Raw genomic sequence first — 23,105 nt, 5'->3', positions numbered from 1 at the left:
TCTTTCACGTTGTGAATAAAATTGTAATTGGCTTTTATCAACCTAGATAGTAATGTATTCAGATTTAAGTAGCTGTACATGCAATGAGACATGTCCTGGAACCAAGCATTCATTTATTGCAGTAAAATACATTTCAGGTTGTAATTAAGTTTCTTTTCACTTTTCACTATTAACGTCATTCATTCTTTGGACCTGTTTACTAGGTAATAAAAATGTCTAAGCACTTAGATGAAGTTTTGGCCAAAATGAATCCAGAGCAGGCTAATAAACACTTCAGACTCATCAAGCGGTGGAAGGCCAAGAATCCTGTGTGTGTATCCCGGCAAGGTGCATTTTTGATGTATAGTCAGAAAAAAATGGCTGAGCTCCAGCTTGAGGACCAGACGGGACAACTCATAAACGGCAGAAGTTTTGCCACTCAAGAGGTATGTTTTATATGCCTAATTGTGAGGTGTCTGTAAAATGTATACAGCTGTCTGCACAACCACTTTTCCCCTTATATCTTTCTTAGTAATACTGGATGGTCTTAATCTGGGACAGTGAGACGGATGTAGTATAGGATGTCTCCTGCCTTTTAAGTGTGTCACCTTATGTCTTGCTTCCCTAAGGGTAAAAAATGCCTTGAGTGGCTCATGTTTTAACATACTTTGAAAAACCTATTCCTTTTTCTTAAAAAAAGTCCATATGTTTTACATGACTTTTAGAAAATATATCAACTGCCTATTTTCACTGGTATTTACAGTGATTGTTGCTTCGGTGAGGGTGAGAATTGGCAAAAAAGTTGCCTTGACACAAGGCTCCTGGAGAACACAGGCTGTCTTCCTACAGAACAGGATTACATGGTGCACTTTTTTGTGGAAAGGTAAATAATGCTATTTGCTTGGTATTGAGCTTATTGGGGTCACATCAATGACTTCAGAGCGCTTCTTTCAAAACTGAAACCTTTGGAGGCTTTTGTGACACTTAGGGTGCAGTTGTCGCCCCCCTGTGAGATTCTCGCAGTGCCTACTCTCTCCACCATCTTACCATCCACACCAGTACCAGTTCCTCTAATTGTTAACCAGTGACTGTCCTCTTACCTCCCGCTGCGGCCTGTTCCAGATTGGCAGCTCCACGCAGTGCTGGCTCATCACAGTCCCCACTGCTTCCGGTTTCTCTTTAGTTGCCTCCGTCAGCGACTTGCGCTTCCCTAAAGTGCCTATCAATTTCTGCTGCTCACGCTGGCCTGCGGTTTACGTGACGCGCGTGTGGTACGTATTGTCAGGTTTCACGTTTCTCGTGGGTGATCTGTCCTCCTGACTCTCGACGACGCTCTTTCCTTGTGACATAGAAGGCCATCTCCAGAACCACAGGGAACCACGCTTGAGCCCTCCTAAGGGGAGTCACAAGCACCAATTCTGCTCTCTGACGACGAACCTGAGTGAGAACTCTGGATATCATCATGAATGGAGGGAACGCATATCCCAGAAATTGGGACCAGGTCTGCAGAAATGCATCTGTTGCTAGAGCCTCCGGATCTGGGCGCCAACTGAAAAAACAATCCAATTTTTGGTTGAGGCGAGACGCAAAAAGATCTACCGCAAACGGGCCCCACAGACATGGGAGAGAATGAAATATTCTCAGGTGTGGTCTCCAATCGCTGAAGTCCCGAAGATAGCAAGACTGCCATCGGCCACAGTATTGCTCTGACCCAGCAAGTACTCCCCAATTACTGAAATCCGATGTTGAAGACAGAAGTGCCAAAAATCCTTGGCGATCTCCACCAGAAGGCGAGACCTGGTCCCCCCCAGCTTGTTGACATATCGTACTTCTGAAATGTCCATCGGAGAAGAATGAAACAATTCGACCTTTCCGGAGACAGACTGCGAATCGCAGAAGAACCCGCCAAGAGTCCCAAGCAATTGATATGAATGTCCAACTCCTCCTTTGACCAACGACCCCCGGTGACTACTGAGCTGCAGCAAGCTTCCCAGCCCCAGCTGCTGGCATCGATTCGACGATCTCCGGAGACAAGCCAACGATCGCTCTGCCATTCCAGGCCTCCAGATGATTGAGCTACCAACGGATCACGGTCCTGGCTTCGAGTGAGAGGGGAACTCGGGCAGCATAGCTGAGGCCCTTCTGAAGATGAGAGATCTTCAGACGCTGAATGGCCCGATAATGAAGATGACCTGGGAAAATAGCTTGAATGGACGAGGAAAGGAGGCACACCATCCGTGCAAGGCACCTCAAAGATACCATCTGTTTGGACAGTAATTTCCTCAATTCTTTCTTTATGTTCTGGACTTTGGAAGGGGAGAGGATCAATTGAGCTAGAACTGAGTCTACCTGAAAACCCAGAAACTCTATTTTCTGGGAGGGAACCAGGATGGACCTATAACTGTTGAGGACGAAGCCCAAATCTTGAAGGAGAAAGACTGCCTACTCTAAATGGGTCGTCAGAAGGAGAGGACACTGAGCCATGAGGATGTCGTTGAGATAAATGATCAGACAAATCGCTTTGGCCCGAAAGAATTCTGCCACTGGGTGCATCACTTTCGTGAAAACCCAAAGGGCTGATGACAGACCGAAGGAGAGGACCTTGTATTCGTAACAAAAGCCTTGCCAAAGGAACTGCAGGAATCTTCGATGAGGGGGAAAAATAGGAATGATCAAATAAGCATCCTCTAAATCTATGCTGACCATCCAATCTTTTTCTCTTAGGATGTCCCTTAACAAATGAATGCCCTCCATCTTGAAGTGGCGGTAAATGATCCAGCCATTGAAATCTTATAGATTGAAGAGACGGACACCGCCACCTTTATTTTCCACCAGAAAAATTGGACTAAGAAAGCCGTATGGATGAGGAGAGGAGGCCACTATGGCTCCTTTGCACAGAAGCGCTGAGACTTCCAGAGAGATGAACTCCCGATCTTGTGGGGAAAAAAACATTTCCGGGGGAAGATCCCCCTGAACAGGCAAGTTGTAAAATTCCAGCCTGGAACCCTGAACGATTTCCAGAACCCTGGGTCCTGCGTAACGTTGTGCCAATTGTGAACAAACAAAGCTGTCCTGCCTCCCATAATTACCTCTGAACATGAAATAATTCTCACCTGTAGTACCGGGCTCCTGATAGGCGGAGTAGGATCCTTTAGATCTTCCTTTCCTGACTCGATTACGACCCCGCGTGACCTGGTGGGGTAGAAGGTGGAGGTGGAATCGGAATCCTGATAACCTCCCCTGGGATGTTGGTAGGAACCTCACTGGGGGCCTTGATAATAATTACTGCTGAAGGCTCGCCCTCTCTAACGTCCGGCCCTGGAAAAAAGTGGCCGCAGAACCTTCTTTATGGAGCCTTGGGCCTTGTCAAGATTAGCATAAGTGTACGTGAACTTCGAAAATTCCTTGAGGAAGGGAGACCTAAAAAGCTAAATGGAGTGCCGCCGCTCACTGGAAATGGCGCAGTTAGCGTTTCCCAAAAAACATAAGACCCTCTGAGCCCAACCAACCAGCACTTCGGGATTAACAGGAGTAACTAATGCCTTAGCAAGAAACCTAACTCCAAAATCTTGGTGAGCGGACCTGAAACGTCCAGGAGTTTGTCCTGACAACCTCGCCAGGCACAATCAATGCCCTTCTTTGGATCTTTAGAGAATTTTTAAAGATAAGTTACCAGGGTGGGATCTATCTCCGGAGTCTCCGTAACCTTTGAGGGAAAATCCGGTCTAGGACGTTCCGATCTTAACCAGGACCAGACATCTTTATCAAAGCAATGGCGAATATGCGCCTGAACATACTCAGCCACTTCAGAAGGTGGCATCCAGAAGGAAGATCTAGGATGAACTATTTCCTCCGGTTCATAAGTAAGCACCTTCAAAGGCTGCGAAGACACTGCAGAATGACGGGATTTGGCCTTGCGCTTCCGAGGAGGAGAATCAGAGTCCCTATCTGGGCTATTGGAGGAAGAGGCATCCGAATCACCTTTACTCTCATCTCCTGGATGAAGCAACTGAGAGGATGAGTAAACATGCTCTTTATTCAAGGCTTGAACTAGTTGTTCAAAATCAGCTTGATGAGGGTTTGCCCCAGAATATGAGCCTGAATCTTGCGAAAAAGGCAGCTCTTCGTGGCTGCTAGACTGAGGGACCCAGCCCTGCTGCTCAGCAAATCCCAATAAGTGATGCCTAATCGGTTGAATAGCCTGGGACAAGGCCACTTTGACAGTGTGCCGCACACCAGCATCAAGGGCGTAGACCAAGTCATGCTCAAACGACTCCACGGAGTCATCATAAAAGGTTCCTTCCCCCGATTCTCCTTAATGCCAGCCATGGCTCACAAAAAACAGGTCCCCAACAGTGAAAAAGACCTTAAATGGGCAGGAGATCTGCCAAGAGGAACTTCAAATGAAGTGGGGAGGTAATTTGCAGTAAGTTTTTACAAGCAGGCAAATTATGCACTGGTACAGCCTCAAGCAAATGATTAGGACGTGGAGGGAGGCCTGCTTTCACTAGAAATCTTTTCCACTAAAGTGCAAACACAAGGCAAGGCCTATAATCAGCAATTATTCCAGCCCAAAAGCTAAAAGCAATCTGGGGTAATACGGAGAGCAGGAGGATCAGCCTGTTAGAGACGAGAACACGCGTCTCTCACGTGTTCAAAGCCCCAGTGGGAGAATGAGCCAATAGGGAGGCTCGCTCGCTTTCGCGTGATGCAGGCACCTCTTAGACTAGAAAGAGGACAGCGCGTCAAGCAAGACGTGCTGTCCTCGCCCTCCTCCTGCTCCACACTTCAGAACGCAAGGGGTTAACAAAAACCCCTGCTGGGAGGAAAGACGCTCCCCATGCCGTGGGCACGTGATACGTTAAAGCAACAAAATAAATAAAGTCGGGCCGAAAGGAGCGCATTGCGAGCGAGTGGTTATTTGAAGTAAAATATACAAAATTCGCTCTATGCGACACTCCTCCAACACACATAAGGTATCAAGAATATGTATACACTTAACGGGCTGCGAAGCAGCAAAGAAAGAGGAGGTGTTCCGTTCATTTTGTGCTTACATAGGGCTAGGCTCTATGGTTGTCATATGATATGGTGTCACAGGATGTGACGTTTTGTTTTGTTTTCTTATTGGCTGCCAAAAAATAAAGGCATGGAAAGAGAAGCATAATTGGAGCCTCCAGTCCTGACATAGAATTGAGTCTTCTGTCCCTCCTGCTGGTACAGCTGCACACACTACGCTGGCGGCGTGAAAAACAAGCATAAATATGTACATTTAAAACTGCCTTGTACTTCAGCTTTTGCATATGGTGAAAGATTGAAATTTGTCCCTGTTCGGGAATCTCAACGGCCATTTGACGACATCTAAAAACTCATTGGGTCGTATTGTTAAAGTGAACACTACAAGTGCTTATTTCTCTGCCATAGTTTTGGGCTGACTGGTGTCTAACATATTGGAAGAGCCGGAGCAGCGGTATTTTACCATTCTTGTGGGAAATGGTTGATTTATGCAGCTGTATTAATTGACGTATCTAAAGTAAACAATAGAATATTGCAGAGTAACATACGCAAGCAAAGTAAAAATCCAATTAAAACATCATAGGCCAAAACACAATAAAAGTGTCAAAACAGAACGTAAGGCAACATCTCATTGCAGCACAAAAACCAGAACACGTTATCACCACAAAAAATGCCACCCATGACTACCTCCAGAAACGTGCTTTAAGCATAGGCAGAAAAAGTTATATGCACCAATCACTGCATTCACTTAACATTCTGGACATGAAATAGCGCACTTCAAAAACAAGCATTGGTAAAGTCAGTAGGACATACCTTTGGGATCTGTTGGCTTTCTCAGTGTTCTAGCCATCCTGTGGAGCATCCTTGATGCTGTGTAGCATGGATAAACAAAAGGTGCTATGACACTGCAGTTGCGTGATTTTGCACATGCGAGCACCAGGCATGCGTGCTCGCACAAAATGACAAAAACATTTTTTTCCATTGAACATTGAAGCACCCATGGCGGGCGAGCAACCAGAAGGCAGGGAGTAAAGCAACATGAAGGACCAGGTTAGGGGTTGGGTGCGGACAAGACGGAAGGCTGGGTGGGAAGAGGAAACACCAGAACGGGGGGTGGTAGAAAGGAATGCTGTGGCGACAGAAGCAAAACAGAGGGTGATGGTGGGGGGGGGGGGAGAAGCAAAGGGTGAGAGAGAAGGGCACGGGTAGGGGGAAGCAGCATGAAGGATTGGAGTGGGCTGGACAAGCAACAGCGAGAGCAACATGGGGTGGGTAGAGGAGATGCACAGGGGAGAGCACGCGATGGGGGAAGTATGAGGTTGGGGAAAAGAAAAGTGGGTGAGAGAGGATGAGGACACAGGTCGGGCTACGAAACAAGGAGGACAGTGGTGGTTTAGCAAAATCAACAGCAGTGTGGAGCAGGTGGGGGACACAAACCCAGGTGAGAGATCAACTTGCAGTGGGTAAGAGAAGTCCACTAGTGAGATGGGTGGACAATGCACGGACTCTCGTGAGTGCTTAAGATAAAAGAAAAAAGTACCTCTACAAAAGTAAGAATTGGAAGGAGTAATTTGGCAATGCTGCAGAGGAGAAACAGACACAAGATGGGCAAGTTAAGCCATCGAATAAGAAGCAAGCAAATGAGAGTGACAGGAAAGCAAGCCTATGGTAAACAGTGGGGGACTCCAAGCCCTTCTATGCTCTTTGTAACCCAACAGTGTATTACAACAGACAGCCCACCCTGATCAAGTAGATGCTACCTAATGACCTGGCTCCTTTAATCTTTTTGAGTATACCAAACTAAGTAGTGCCACTGGTTAATTGATTAGTTTGGTAATGCATTGGAAATAGCTCAATACTTTTAGGTTTGCCTGCTTTGCTTAAATAGAATAAGTTAACCTTTGTAGAATAGTTGTCTGTGTAATAAATTCCTGAATATTTTATGATCTATCTTCATGCTACCAAAAGTGCTTCAATTGTATGGGCCTCTCTCAGAGACATATCCTTCCACCACTCTACCAACATACTATAAACATGGAACTCTGACTTGATATCATAGTACACTATTTATGTTGATACTTTAAATACAGTAGCTCCTATGGGCTTGAAGATAGCTTGACTTGACTGAGCCTCTTTGAGTTTCCGGGAGCCGGAGCCACTTCTGCCCAACTCCATGCGCTCCATCTTTGAGCAGTCCGACCCCGCTGGAGTGCCTTCAGGTCCTACGGGGTCGGCAGGAGCCCCCTTGGCTTCCGTGCTGGTGGCTTCAGCCTCGGCTCCAGAGGGCACCAGGGATCCATTTCTAGATCCAAATCAGTGTTGGTCGTGCCACCTCGACCTTCCTCTATGATGGTTCTGACGCCGGCGCTCCTGACACCATTTGTGTCCACGGTCTGCATCGATCCCATTCTCATTGCCACCTCCGACACGGAGCGGGCCGGTATCGCACAGCGCAGATGCCGAGGGGTTGCTGGACCCTTTAGAATACCAGCTTGAATACCCTACGAACTGGGCTGTGGACCTGGGTGAAACCAGTTGTCTGGACACTTCCTGTGACATCGGCATGCTTTCTTCCCCTACCTTGGTGACGGAGGAGGGGTTGTCCTATTCATTGGTGGTGAGGAGAGCGCTCGAGGACTTAGGCCTTGAGCCGTTTTCAGCGGCTGTTAGGACTAACCTCCTGAGTGAGGTGCTTCAACTTGGGGCTTCCACCTCTGAACCCCTTTTGCCCTTCAGCAAAGCCCTCACTGATGTCCTGCTGGGGACCTGGTCCAGACGTGGCACAGGGTATCCTTAAACATGATAATATCCGCTGCTATAGGCCTGCGCCTAATGACCCAGTGTTCCTGACGCAACACCCCACCCCTGAGAGTTTGGTTATCAAAGCCTCCAAGTCCCATGACGCTTTCCCTTTTGCACCCCCAGATAGGGAATGCAAGAGGCTTGATCACCTTGGGAAGATGTTTTCTTCCTTCAGCCTGGCATTGCAGTCTGTGAACACCACGTGCCTTTTGGGCTGCTGTAGGAAGCTGGTTCTGTATATACTATATCAAAATGAGAAATAGTGTGCATAGAGTCCAGGGGTTCCACATAGGCTAAAGTAAATAATACTAATGCTCTCTTTTGTGGTAGCGTGGTCGAGCAGTTAGGCTTATCAGAGGATAGTGTAAAGCATTTGTTGTACACACACGGACAATAAAGGAAGCACACACTCAATGACTTAACTCCAGATCAATGGTTTTTATATAGCAAAAATATATTTTCTTTATTTCTAGAACCACAAGATTCAAGTTGCAGGTAAGTACTTCAATAGATACATATTTCACACATATATCAATATTACTTTGTTTCAAATCAATAAGTTAAGCAGTTTTTAAAATATTGGCAGTTATCTGTTTTAAAAGTTGACAGTGCAATTTTCACAAACAGTTCCTAGGGGGAAGAAAAGTTAGAACGTTTTAGAGGTAAGTGCTTGACTTACAGTTCCAGCCTCCCAAGGTTAAGAAGGCCACAGTTCGGGGTTCAAGTTAACCCCAAACACCCACCACCAGCAACACTGGGTGCACCAGCAACCCACCACCAGCAACACTGGGTGCAAAGCTGAAGAAAATTTAACATGGGCTTCTATGGAGACTGGGGGCACTCATAATCAGGCCTGCCTGCAGGTAAGTACCTGTGACTTCGGAGGGCAGACCTGGGGAGTTTAGAGGAGCACTGGGTGGGGGGGGGCAAGTAGGCACCTAACACACACCCTCAGCACCACTGGGGCGGCTGAGTGCAGGGTGCAAACAAGGCGTCGGGTTTTCAATACTGGTCTATGAGGGGACCCCGGGGGTTACTCACAAGCAGCAGGTGAGGTCCAGGGGGCCAACATGGGCAAACCACAGGCTGGACATGGAGGAGGGCCGCCTGCTTGAACGTAGCTGCACCGGAGGTCTGGTTCTCCAAGGCCTGGAGGCTGCGGGTGCAGTAGTCTTTTAGGCGTCGGATATCTTCACCTTGAGATTTTGCGTCACGGGGGTCCTCTGGATTCCCTCTGCAGGCGTCGTCTTGGAGGGGTGGAGAGGTCAACCCAGGGTAGGCACTTGCTCACAATCGCCTGGCGACTCTCTCTAGCTGGTTGGGCCACCTGGACACTGGCCACTGGCCACAGGCATCGGGTGCAGGGTGGTCAGGACTCGCGGATCATGGGAGGTTCTGGAGTCCCTTGGTAGTAGTTTCTTCTTGGACAGGGCCGTCTGTCCACAGGAGTTCTTGGTCTTTTGGGGTGCAGGACAGTCCTCTGGACCTTAGCAGAGGTCACTGTTCCCTCAGGATGTGTCGCCTTCTTTTTGCAGGTTCTTTGAAGCAGGAGACAGGCCGGTAGGGCTGGGGCCAAGTCAGTTTTGCGTCTTCCTTCTTCTCTGCTGGGGGTTCAGCTGAGCAGTCCTTCTTTTTTGCTGGGTCGCCAGGAATCTGGTGAGCTGGGTTCAGGGAGGCCCTTAAATCCTGAATTTAATGGCATTTTAGGGGTCAGAGGGCAGTAGCCAATGGCTACTGTCCCTGAGGGTGGCTACACCCTTCTTGTGTCCACTCCCTTTGAGGAGGGGGACACAAACCTAACCCTATTGGTCCTTGTCCTCCAAACCAAGATGGAGGATTCTGCAGGGAGGGGTCACCTCAGCTCTGGACAACTTAGGGGTGGTCCTAGCTGGGGTGGCCACTCCTCCCTGTTTTCCCTAATTTTCCCACCAGACTTGCTGCCAAAAGTAGGGCTTTTTCCGGGGGGGCGGGCAGCTCCACTAGCTGGAGTGTCCTGGGGCACAGTAACCCGAGGCTTGAGCCACGTGTTACAGTTCCTTCAGGGGGGTGGTGTGAAGCACCGCCACCCAGGACAGGCTTTGTTTCTGGCTATAGAGAGCACAAAGGCTCTCACTCCATGTGGTCAGAAACTTGTCTGAAAGTGGGAGGCTGGAACAGACTGGTCAGTCCTGAACTAACAGTTTGGCTAACATAGAGGGGACATCTCTAAGATGACTTTGAAACTGTAGGAGCATATTGCTCATGCAGCTATGCCCTCACCTGTGGTATAGTGCACCCTGCCTGCTAGAGGGGTTCCTTACCTATGCCACAGGCAGTGGTTTGTGGGGCAAGGCACCCTGAAAGGGGTGCCATGTCTACTTTGCCTTTTGCTCCCTGTTAGAAATGGGGTCTTTGGTTTGCAATCAGGTTACCCCCTGTCCAAGCAAGGACCCTCACTCTAGTCAGGGTAAAGGAGAATCGCCCTCAGCTAACCCCGCTCACCCCCTTGGTACGAGCAGCAGGCTTAACTTCAGAGTGCTAGGTGTAAAGTATTTGTACCAACACATGGTAACTTAACGGAAACACTACAAAAAGACACAACACAGGTTTAGAAAAATAGGAAATATTTATCTAAACAAAACAAGACCAAAACGACAAAAATCCACAATACACAAGTCAAGTTATCAATTAAAAACCAAAAAGAGTCTTCATGTAATTTTAAACACAACGCTAACGCTGTTAGCGTGGAAATGTACCTGGGGGCATCAAAAATAAACCCGGATGGGCGAGTGTGCGTCCAAAAGGGCTTGCGATGCGTCGATATCACTCATGAGCGAGACCGTGCATCGTTTTTCATTTAGTCGAGTTGGTGTGCGTCGTTTCTTCTCTCCGCAGGAGAGCTATGCGTCGATTCGAACCGCACTCTCGGGTCCGGGCAGGCCTTGCATCGTTTTTACACACCCAGCGATGTTTGCATCAGAAATCCTGCCACACGATGATCCAAAAACTATGCAGCGCGGGTTGCGATCTCACAAGCCTCCGTCAGCGATGCTGCGTGCCTTTTTTCCAGGCGCATGTGTCGATCTTCCAGCCACACTGCAGGCGATCGCTGATTTTCACCTGCGAAGCCGGCGGCGTGTCAATTTTTCAGCCGCGGATCGGAGTTGCGTCGATCTTTTCCCCGCACGGCGGTCGGTGCATGGATTTTTCACTCTTGGGCAGCCAGCTTCTCCTTTCAGTGTCTCAGGAACTGGATGGGCACCTCTTGGCAGAGTAGGAGTCTCAGCAGAGGCTCCAGGTGCTGGCAGAGAAAAGTCTTTGCTGCCCCTGAGGCTTCAAACAGGAGGCAAGCTCTAAATCAAGCCCTTGGAGAGTTCTTCACAAGAAGGAAGGCACACAAAGTCCAGTCTTTGTCCTCTACCACGGGCAGAAGCAGAAACTGCAGGATAGCTCCACAAAGCACAGTCACAGGCAGGGCAGCTCCTCTTCCTCTGGCTCTTCAGCTCTTTTCCAGGCAGAGGTTCCTCTTGGTTTTCAGAAGTGTTCTAAAGTCTGTGGTTTTGAGTGCTCTTCTTATTCCCATTTAACCCTTTGAAGTAGGCTTACTGCAAAGAAACGTCTCTCTTGTTGGTGACACACACCGGGGGTTGGATACTGCATTGTGTGAGGGCAGGCACAGCCCTTTCAGGTGTGAGTGACCACTCCTCCCCTCCCTCCTAGCACAGACGGCTCATCAGGAAATGCAGACTACACCCCAGCTCCCTTTGTGTCACTGTCTAGTGTGAGGTGCAACCAGCCCAACTGTCAAACTGACCCAGACAGGGAATCCACAAACAGGCAGTGTAACAGAAATAGTTTAAGCAAGAAAATGCTCACTCTCTAGAAGTGACATTTTCAAACACACAATCTTAAAAATCAACTTTACTAAAAGATGTATTTTTAAATTGTGAGCTCAGAGACCCCAAACTCCATGTCTATCCGCTCCCAAAGGGAATCTACACTTTAATCATATTTAAAGGTACCCCCATGTTAACCTATGAGAGGGACAGGCCTTGGAACAGTGAAAAACGAATTTAGTAGTATTTCACTGTCAGGACATATAAAACACATTACTATATGTCCTACCTTAACCATACACTGCACCCTGCCCTTGGGGCTACCTAGGGCCTACCTTGGGTGTGTCTTACATGTAGGAAAAGGGAAGGTTTAGGCCTGGCAAGTGGGTACACTTTCCAAGTCGAATTGGCAGGTTAAACTGCATACACAGACACTGCAGTGGCTGGTCTGAGACATGATTACAGGGCTACTAATGTGGGTGGCACAACCAGTGCTGCAGGCCCACTAGTAGCATTTGATTTACAGGCCCTGGGCACCTCTAGTGCACTTTACTAGGGACTTACTAGTAAATCAAATATTCCAATCAGGGAAAAACCAATCAACAATACAATTTACACAGAGAGCATTTGCACTTTAGCACTGGTTAACAGTGGTAAAGTGCTCAGAGTTCTAAAGCCAGCACAAACTGGTCAGAAAAAATAGGAGGAAGGAGGCAAAAAGATTGGGGATGACTCTGCATAAGGGAAAAATTCCAACACTCCCCACCAGCACCCACAAACTGCAAAGGCAGTGTGCATATGCTTAGTGCGGGGTCCCCCAGGGTGGCATAATACATGTTGCATCCCTTGGGGACCTTCCCTGGCCACAGGGCCCTTGATACCATAGGTACCTTTTACAAGGGACTTAATTGTGTGCCATGGGTGTGCCAGTTGTGAAAACAAAGGTCAGAGTTTGGGAAAGAACATTGGTGCTGGGACCTGTTCAGCAGGATCCCAGCACGCTTTCAATCTAAGTTGGCATCAATATCAGGCAAAAAGTGTGGGGGGGGGGACCATGCCAACAGTGTCACTTTACTACAGCTGTTACTCCCATAGTTTATGGGACACAGTGGCGCAAGTGCTGCTACAGGTCCTGGAGGAGGCCCAGGCCATTCTCTCCCAAGTTGTTGCTGATGGGAGAGACAAAGCTAAGTTCACAGTCAGATGTGGCTGGACACTTCTGACCCTCTGGGCAGATCGGTTGCTTAGACGGTGGACTTGAGGCACCGCACCTGGTTGAAGACGTCCGGTTTTTCGTGGGATGTCCAATTCACCCTTATGGACATGCCCTTTGATGGCACCTTTGTCTTCAGAGACAAAGCAGATTAGGCACTTAAGTGCTTTAAGGAGTCCCCAGCTATGGCCCAGTCCTTAGGCCTCGCTGCTGCCCCTCACCCCCTCTGTCTGCTTTTCGTCCCTTTCATGGCTACGGAAGGGGCACACAACCACGTTTGTTCCCCTCCAGCCACGCATTGCTGCCCAGTCTCTGTGTGGCCGAGGATGCGGAACTCCGCATTTGTGTGGCTTAAGAAGCCAGCGGTCTAGCCAGTCCACCCCCCCACTTTCCCTCCACTGCACCCCCCAAAGCCTTCCCAGTCTGACGCTCTCCCCTAAGGGACCAGTCGGAGGCAGGATTCGCCATCACCTGCTCTGCTGGCAGTCCATCACTTCAAAAATGTGGGTTTTGGCAAATAGCCCAAAGGGGCTACTCCCTCCCCTTCGAGATTTCCCCTCCCTCCATGCCACCATTCTACGATCGCATGACGGAGGATCACTTGACACTTCTCTGCGAGGCGGTTACGGGGTCCCTGTGCCAGAAGTAGGTCATGGTTATTCCCGCTACTGTCCTTTCTCAAAAAGTACATGGGCCTCCACCTTATCCTAGACCATTGGTCCCACAAATCTCTTCCTCAGGAAGGAGAAGTTCATAGTGCTTGCCCTGGCTCAGGTTCTTCCTGCCCTGGACCCAGGAGACTGGATGGGTAGCGTTAGACTTGCAGGATGCTTATTTTCACATACCTGTCCTGCCTGCCCACCAGCGCTACTTATAGTTCACCATGTTCCCCTTTGGCCTTACCATTGCCCCCTGGGTGTTCACCAATGTGATGGCAGTGGTCGCAGCTTATCTGGGCAGGTCAGGGGTTTCAGTCTTCCCCCTACCTCAGCGACTGGCTGTTGAAGGTGGACTCACCCAAGGCAGTCGTCTCCCACCTCCAGACTTTGGCTCCCTTTCATCAGAGCTGTTCTGGATACAGTGCAGTTTCTGGCTTATCTTCCTGAGCGGCGAGTCCAGGATATTCAGTATATGATACCGATGTTTCAGCCTCTTTCCTGGATTTCACTGAGAATGACTCTGAGGCTGCTGGGCCTCATGGCCTACTTCATCCTGCTTATAAATAATACCAGATGGCAATTGCGGGCTTTGCAGTGGGACCTGAAGTCCCAGTAGGTGCAGCTTCAGGGGAATTTCTCTGACATGGTCCCGATCTCGGAGGGGGCTGCACACAATCTGCAGTGGTGGCTTTTAAACCGCGATTGAGTCAGAGGCAGATCCCTCTCCCTTCCCCAATCAGATCTCACAGTAGTGAGAGATGCATCACTCCTAGTGACGGCCACATGGTAGAGGCGTAGATCAGAGGCGTCTGGTCTCCGGCGGAGTCTTGGTTCCACATCAGTCTTTTGGAGCGCAGGGCGACCAGGCTGGCATTGAAAGCATTCCTTCCCTCTCAAAGGGAAAGTGTTGCAAGTGTTCACGGACAACACCACCACCATGTGGTACTGCAACATGCGGGGTGGGGTCGTGGACTCTTAATAAGGAGGCTCTGCGCCTCTGGACATAGCTGAACATCATGGCATTTCCCTTGTGGTTCAACAACTGGTGGGGTCTTTGAACACCAGAGTGGACAAACTCAGCCGGCAATGCCTGGTTGATCATGAATGCCGTGTCCATCTGAAGTTGGCACAAGGTCTCTTTCAGCAGTTGGGAGAGCCTTAGATCTGTTTGCTTCCGCAGAGAACGCGCAGTGTCAGCAGTTCTGTGCTTTGGAGTTTCCAAGAGGGCACTGGCTTGGTGATTTTTTTCATCTCGAGTGGAGCTCAGGCCTCTTATACTTCTTTCCACCCATACCACTTCTGCCCAGAGTTCTCTAGAAGATCAAGAATGGACGGGCCCAAGTGATCCTTGTGGCTCCCTTCTGGGCTCAAAGAGTCTAGTATCCCAAGCTATTGAGCATGGCCATCGATCCTCTGATCAGACTGCCCCTTTGGGAAGATGTTCTGTTGCAGCAGCAGGGGAGTGTTCACCTGAACCTGTCCATTCTCTGCCTTCTTGCATAGAAATTGAGCGGCGGCAGTTGACCGCTTTCGACCTTCCTCCCGAAGTCTGTAACGTCCTCTTGGCAGCAAGGCGTCCCTCCACCAAAACGGTATACGCCTGTCGATGCAACAAATTTGTGTCATGGTGCACAGACATGACTGTAGACTCCTTTTATGCCCCTCTTTCTGAGGTTCTCTTGTTCTTACTTTCTTTGACTCAGCAGGGTTCTGCTTTGGGCACCCTCAAAGGTATTTGTCTGCTATATTTGCCTTTTTGAGAATACCAGATCAAACCTCCTTGTTTAAATCTCCGATTGTTAGGTTCCTTAAGAGTCTTACCCACATTTCCTCCTTCACCATTTATTATGCGTCATTGGGACTTAAATTTGATTCTAACATTCCTTATGTGTGCTCCCTTTGATCCTCTTTGTAATTGTGTTCTCAGGCTTTTGACACTTAAGACAGCCTTCTTTGTGGCAATTACCTCTGCCTGTAGGGTGAGCGAGCTACAGACTGTCATCTAAGCTGTCCTATCTTACCATCTATTCTGACAAAGTGGTGCTTCGCACACAGGCCTCCTTTCTTCTGAAAGTGTTACGCCTTTCCATTTAGGCCAATCTATCACCTTGCCTACTTTTTATGCACCCCGCCTCCTTCTAAGAAAGAGGAGAGACTCCTCCATCTGGACCCAAAAAGAGGATTGGTGTTCTGTCTTAATCGTACTAAAGAGTTCTAGGTGGATGGTCAACTGTTTGTTGGGTATGTGGGTGTGAAAAAAGATCAGGGAGTGCAGAAGAGAACCATCTCTATATAGGTTATTCTCTACATTAAAATTTACTACGCAATGGGTAAAAAGCAACCCCCAGAGGGCTTGCATGCTCACTGTACTAGAGCGACAGCTGCAACCACTGCGTTGGCACGTGGAGTTCCAGTCCTGGACAGGCAGCAACGTGGGCATCCTTGCCTACGTTCACTAAACACTACTGCCTGGAGGGTCAGGTCTGAAGGGATGGGTACTTTGCCCGTTAGGACCTGCAGGACTTCCAAGTATGATCTTGGTTCGCAGACCCACCTCGGGATGGTATTGCTTGCGTATCTTTTCAAAAGGTAAGGAATCTGCAACTAGAAGTCTCTATCAGATGAACAAATTACTTACCTTCGTTAACACCTTCTCTGGTAGAGGCATAGTCTAGTTGAAAATTCCTTACCGTCCCACCCATCCTCCCAGCTCTGTGAACTGATTTCTAGGGACAGAGACTTTGTTTCAGTGCCCTAGTTCTGACGCAACAGTGGTCAGTGTACATTATGGCTCTGCCCTTCTGGCGTGAAAAGTAACTGACATCATCGCGCAGAGGTGGCGCCTTTATAGGTCCTGTGACGTCATATCTGGTGCGCATGACACAGACGGCGGACACGGAGCCGACCGACACCACCTCACGGCGCTCAGGGGTACTGCTCAAGAAAAATCTTGAATCTTGTGGGGGTTTCTCGGGCCAGCCACCGACTGGGCTAGGATGAGGGCGCCTGCTGATCACTCCTGCACTGGTAGGTTGTTCCTCTCGGTACTGGGGGCTGCGTGTGCAGTGCTTGGTCCAGGGGTCAGGTTCCTTTGTTACCAGGCAGTCGCAGTCAGGGGGAGACTCTGGATCCTCTCTGCAGGCGTCGCTGTGGGAGTGCAGGGGGGTCTACTCGGGGTACCCACGTCGTCGTAGTTGCCTGGGAGTCCTCTCTGCGGTGTTGCTTCTCCTGAACTCGAGCCGGGGGTGTCTGGTGCAGAGTGTGAAGTCTAACGCTTCTGGCGGGAAGAGAGAGTTCTTTAAAAGTTGCTTTGAAGTTGCAAACTTGTTGCAGTTTTTGAACAGTGCTGCTGTTCTCAGGAGTTTCTTGGTCCTTCGGGTTCAGGGCAGTCCTCAGAGGTCGCTGGTCCCTGTCGGATGCATCGCTGTGCAGGTTCTTTTAGTCTGGAGACAGGCCGGTAGGGCTGGGCCAAGTCAGTTGTCATCTCCATTGTCTCTGCGGGGCTTTCAGGTCAGCAGTCCTTCTTGTTGTTGTAGGTTGCAGGAATCTGATTTCCTGGGTTCAGAGTCGCCCCTAAATACTACATTTGGGGGGGTGTTTAGGTCAGGGGGGCAGTAGCCAATGGCTACTGTCCTTGAGGGTGGCTACACCCTCTTTGTGCCTCCTCCCAGAGGGGAGGGGGGCACATCTCTATTCTTATTGGGGGAATCCTCTGGGAAAAACAGGTGGATGTCTTGAGTCTTAAGCAGCCAATAGAAATGCAGTAGAAGTAAAGCGTTGGACACCAAAATGGTTAACTCAGCTGCTTTCCCTCACAAACTTGAAGTTTTACCAACTTGCTGAATGCACCCCAAAATATACTTACATTTCAATTTAATTGAAAAAATGTAAGGCTGTTTAATTTTTGTGTGGTTGTTACTTGTAAGACATTGGGGTATTAGTTGGGAGGTCAGTACCCACTCCAAGTCATAATCACAATCTTTGTGAGGGTGAACCACTAAAGACAATAAATAAACCTGAGCTCAACCCCCTGGTAGCTATGGCACAGAACAAAGAGGCTTAACGTAAAGTAAATGTGTAAGGATTTATGCATTACTAAAACAGTAATCAAGTCGAAATGCAAAACAATAAACATATCAAAAAGAATTTAGAAAAGTAGAGCAACATGTGTAGGAATTTGGCTTGGTGTGTGTTGGACACCTATGATGTTAGCACCTTATACCAGGTCCAGGCAACCCCTATGAATGAAGACAGTGCCTAGGAAGCCAGGGCTCTCTAGTGGTAGCTGTGGAGAGCAGCCAAGACTTATCTAGAAGTGTAAAGCACTTGCAATACCACAGCAGTCACACAGCACCTTATCACACCTGAAAGGTACCACACAGTGTTGCAAAAATAAAGATAGTTTATTATAGTAACACTGAACTAGATTACTTATAGGAAGTTCCTCAACTGGAGGTAAGTAAACACTATATATCCACAATAATTATTAGGAATCAGCACATAGGAATAAAAAGCATTGGCAAAAATTACTGAAAAATAGTTAGGGCCCTATGGGGGCGGGCAAACCATATACTAAAATAATGGAATGTGAAGTGAGGTCCCCCACCCAAGGATGTGGCGTAGTTATAGGGGAGCTGGGTCAACTCAGGACCTCGAGGTGAGTACCTAGGTTACCCCCAGCGACGAGGAGAGCAGAGGTAAGAACTTGGTCCTCCCAAAGACTAACAAGGGGACTTGGAAAGAGGAAGATTGCAAGACAAGGACCAGTCCAGTGGAACCCAGTGGTGGATCCTGGAAGAAGAGGACTTGAAAAAGAAGGGGACAGAGGCCAGCCCCCACAGGTGTGTCCAGAGGGGGCAGGAGCCACTACCCATCCTTCGGAGGATGAAGATCCGGGTCGACAGGGTTGCCAAGGAGCTGCAGAGAGGTCCTTGGAGTCATGCAGATGATGTAGCACACCGGTTGCCGGATCATAGATGGTCAGTGGTTAGGAGAATCACCAACAAACCTTGGCAAATGCAAGTTGGAGCAAAAGAAGATTTGCAGGGAAGAAGAGGACCAGCAGGGTCTAGGGGACTCGACCCCTTGGAGGGGAGTCCAGGCTGACCCTCCGCATTCGGGGGAGCCAAGAGAAGCAGTCACAACCCCCACAGGCAACCCACTGGCAGTAGGCACAGTAAGTTGCAGTGAGGCCTCACTGTACACCTGGAAAAGAGTCACTGGAGCAGCAGAGGAGAGACTGTTCTTGCAAGGAGTAAGTGCTGGAGGCCGGGGCTATCTGTAGCCTGAAGATTCCTCGGAAAAACCTTTTTGAGGTGTTTTATCTGCTTTGTCTGAGGGTGCCTTACTGCCGAGAAAATTAGAACTTAATATTTGGGTCTCACTTAGCGGTGGCTAATATTGATTTGAATCCGGCTACTAAAAAATCCATAATACAACTCTTAATTTAGTTTCTGCTACAATGTTTGAGATTCACCAAAATTAGGATATTGGGTCTAATATGTAAAGTGAAATCTATATCCATAAGTTTTAAAGATCTTCTGTCTTAAGTTCTGCTTGCGGTTTCCGTTGAGAGGGGTAGGCTGGGAAGGTGAACACCACAATTGTTTTTGTGGTTGTCAGGTTCAGACAGGTGCACGTGGGTGACCTCCAATAGTTAAACATTGATGAATCAGTAGTAACATATATTCAGTCCCTTCTGCTACTGAAGTTTAGCTTTAGTTAATTATTGCTTCCAGCAGTCTCTTGCGGGCACCCAGCTGAATGGGAGGTTGAACTACTGCCTGGACCCTGCAACATCAGAATAACATGCATTCTATCCGCACAACTTAATAAATAATTATTTTATGTGTTAGTATTCTTGACTAGGAGTTGAACATATATGTTGATAAAATAACAAGGACTAGTCCAACTTCGTGGGAAGACTATAGGCCAGAGACTAGGGAGAGGGTGGTGGACATGCATTAGACTATGAGTTGGAACAAAGAGAAGTCCTTAATGCCAAGTTTTATGGAGGAGGAGAAGAGTGGTGTGATTGACTATGGTTGGCTTCTGCGTCTGATACCAGATCTCGCAATTTGATATATCTTGTGATTGGTAGTGAGAAGGAGCCAGAAGCTGTTGGATTTACCAATGGTTGTGGCCTACGTTTTAGCCACTTACCTCCACTCTTGCACTGTCTCTGTAACTGATTCTCTCCTTAATTCAACAGTCTATAAGATGAGATGGACAAAAGGGGTGCAGATCGCCTAATGCACAAGAGCACTGTAGATTCAGGCTGCTGACGTTTTTGAGCTGCTAGAATGTGTTTATAGTTAATAACCTGTTCTAGTGGACAACGGCCTCCCAAAAGATAATTAGAACATTTGTAAGTAGATCGTCTGTAGATCCTCTGTAGAGCGCTACAATAACAATTTACATTCTTTTTTAATTGTAGTTGTTGGAAAAGTGGTATTCCTTGGAAGAGAAGAGCAGAAGGAAATATCTTAAAAGAGCTTCTGCTTTGCCTGTTCCATGCCTGGCAGTCCTTCAACCTGATATTTATTTTGGTTCTGTATCAGAAACATTTGAAAGCAAAGTTGATGACTATATCGGCGAATGGGATGCTGAGAAAAGTGTAAGCTGTGTCTCTTCGGAGCTGTCATTAGAAAGGTAATATTTATTTGTGTTTCTGAAGGATTGAAATGTAGTAAAACTTTACAGCTGTAACATTTTGAAGGAATATCATTTCAAGGTTGACTGCAAGAAGATGGCTGATCATGAACACTATCTCCTAAATTCCATACCAACATTTTAACATTCTGGTTGGCAGTACAAATTATAACGCATCCACCTCTGGGCTCTTGGCTCTATCCAAGTAGTGAGGAGAAGTAGTGAGGAGAAGCCTTCCGTGCTTACTGTACTGCAGTTTATAGACTAAGACACAGTAGGACACAATAAATAACACTCAGTAACGTTGTGGACCTGTCAGTGTTTATCTTTTAAGAAGAAAGGGACTTATGTTATCAAATAGGGAGATAGATCAGTTCCATATAGGCTAGCACCGTCTTGGGGCAAAGTTACAACCCCAAACATTAGTTAATCTCCTGGGTGCTAGACAGTATATTTTCCATAACAATGGTTTTATTGCCAATGTTGTCCATTAAGGCTTTGCTTAAATCACCTTAGGGATCATTGTAAATACTTCAGTTTCTCATCTCTTTTGAGGACTTCCAGGTTTGTGGAAATTATACTTACAGGAGGGTTCAAATCTGGTTCTGGCTACCTTGGATATCACCATGCATAACTAAGGGGCCTCAAATACTTAAGTTTGGGGAAAAAAAATGAAAAGTGGTGCACTAAAATTCCTTGTGCTTAGCACCTCTATGCAAACAAAAAGAACCCCATCCTGATGGTACCACCCCAGTAGAGTATCTTATTCTCCCAAAGATCCAGCAAAGTGTCTGTGGTAATGAGGGACTCGGACACCAGTGTCCAGTTAAATGTGTCATATTTTACGTGTGGCCTTGCCCAATGCACATATGACTGTCTGGATAATTTTTAAGTTTATATTACAACAACTGTTGAAGGCGGTTTGATTTGTTTGTGGTAGTTTCCTATCACTGCGCTTTGCCTAAATCTGCATCTTTGGTCAAAGAAGCCTACTATCAATCTGTTTTAGGTATCTTGTAACTTTATAGTGTATATCCAGAGTGTATTTATTTTGCATTTCTTATAGCATCCTCCACCCAAAGGTAGTTACACAGTTTACAATGAATTAAAATGACAACAAGCATTACTTACAAAAAAACGATAAGCAGTCTTCATCCTAAATATGTAGTGAGAGTGAAAGAAAACTGGAGGCTAAGTAGAACTGAGAACTAGGGAATTAGAGAGAATACAACTGATAAGGACCTTTAGTGAGTGAAAAAGTAATAAACAAGGAAGAAAAGGGGAAACATGAGCAGGGTCAGCTGTAAAATGAGTAGGAAGAGAGATAATAATAAAGAATTTAGATAGGCGTTAAACAGAGAGGACATCCCAAACTGAAGATTAGATACATATTAGAAGGATTTATGTTGAGTTTTTTTTTTCCTGAAGCTCGTCAGGGTCTCTGCAGTTCTGGTCTTGATGATAGTAGAGCTCTAGATTGAAGGGTTGGTATTAAAGAAGGCTTCAGATGCTTCTTTGTTGTATTTGTGTTTTTTGCATCTATGATAAAATGTTGAATGCTGCTGACTTCTTGAGACAACTGTTAAGGAACACAGGTATTTAGGTGTTGCCCAAATGTGTTTTTGTAGGTGATGCAAGGCTATTTCAGTTTTATTCTGGCTTCTTGCGGAGGTGTTTCAACACAGAAGTGATGTGATCATATTTTTGGGATCCAGAAATTAGTCTAGCAGCTGACCAGATTATCACCCATAAGCGCATAATGATGCAGATGAGATGCTGGCTAGGTTGGAATTACTGTAATCAATATGAGAGCGTACCAAATACTCTACAATGAGGCAAAAATTGTATGGCTGCAAAAACTGCTTCAGTGTTTTTCTCAGTGTGAAGGGTGGCAATAGATGATGGTCAGTCCACCTGCCTCAGGAGTTGACCTTCTCTGACTAAATTGCCAAGAAACCATCTAACACCAAATCTTCAAACCATTTGTTATTGGGGTTGAATTAATGTGGATGTTTGATCAGAATAAATCATTTTTTCCAATTTTAATTTGAAGACATTGACAACATCTAATCTTGGATGTTGGTGCGGCAATATATCATATACATGTCGCAAGTGGATATCTGTATATAAAGTTGGGTATTGTCCAGGTGCTGGTGAATAGATACTGTTTTCTTTATGTGCAGAAGTTGGTTTGGGTGCCTGTGGTTACTGTAAACTTCATTTTCCAGCACTGGGAAGCATCTTTAGGTAACAAGGTCTGGATCCTGAGCACCAGCTTATAAAGTCTATTGGGCTGGTGGCTATCCATGCACCTCAGTTTAGAATTCTACTTGCATCTGCTTAGTTAGTCCAGAATTAGTTCCACCAGGAATAACAAAGGCCAGAGTTCAAAAGGTTATCCTTCTTTAGGAGAAGCTGATTTTTAAACTTGCTTAGCACCAAGACAACCTTTTCCAGGTGAAATTTGGAGTGGCGTCACCCTTGGGTCTGTGCTGTGTGGCTGGAAGTGAGAAGTTGATTTTAACTGGATGGGTAAAAACCCAGCCATGGTACTCACCACAGTGTTGGAAGTTGTGGTCGACTTAGGATGGTGTGGGGGAGGAGTGGAGAGCTTGCCTGGCCCGAAGATAGGCAATCTCCTTTGGCAACACGACAATCCTGCTTCATCCACCACTGAATCTCTAATATTTGCCTCCCTGTTCACCTCCTGATGCTTAGTAAGTGCAGCATCGACATGGCAGCTGAGATTTCACTGTACGGGGCGACGGGAGAATGATTGCCATACCTCAATGCCCTGTGCCACTGGAGTCGAGGGCACGCTGTGGAGCCAACAGCAGCTCTATGGAATCTAGACGAGGCCTTGCCTTCAAGTAATCAGGGCCCGGGACGCTGTGTGAGAACCCTGCAATGCTGCAAACTTCAGCAGGGGCGCACCTCCCACTTTGGGGTCCGCTGGACCGTCATCCACGATCT

At 47.4% G+C, this 23,105-nt stretch overlaps 1 protein-coding gene across 1 annotated transcript in view; it reads left to right on the top strand.

The window, feature by feature from the left end:
• POLR1A (RNA polymerase I subunit A) overlaps positions 1–23,105 on the top strand; it is a 361,957-nt gene that overhangs the window by 272,745 nt on the left and 66,107 nt on the right. Inside the window, exons 23-24 of the mRNA XM_069204279.1 lie at positions 204–425; positions 19,918–20,132. Coding sequence (XP_069060380.1) covers positions 204–425; positions 19,918–20,132 — 437 coding nt within the window. The remainder of the gene's footprint in view (positions 1–203; positions 426–19,917; positions 20,133–23,105) is intronic.

This window comes from Pleurodeles waltl, chromosome 1_2 (assembly GCF_031143425.1).
Source record: "Pleurodeles waltl isolate 20211129_DDA chromosome 1_2, aPleWal1.hap1.20221129, whole genome shotgun sequence".
NCBI classification, from domain to species: Eukaryota; Metazoa; Chordata; class Amphibia; order Caudata; family Salamandridae; genus Pleurodeles; species Pleurodeles waltl.
This window is presented reverse-complemented; position numbering and strand designations above follow the sequence as displayed.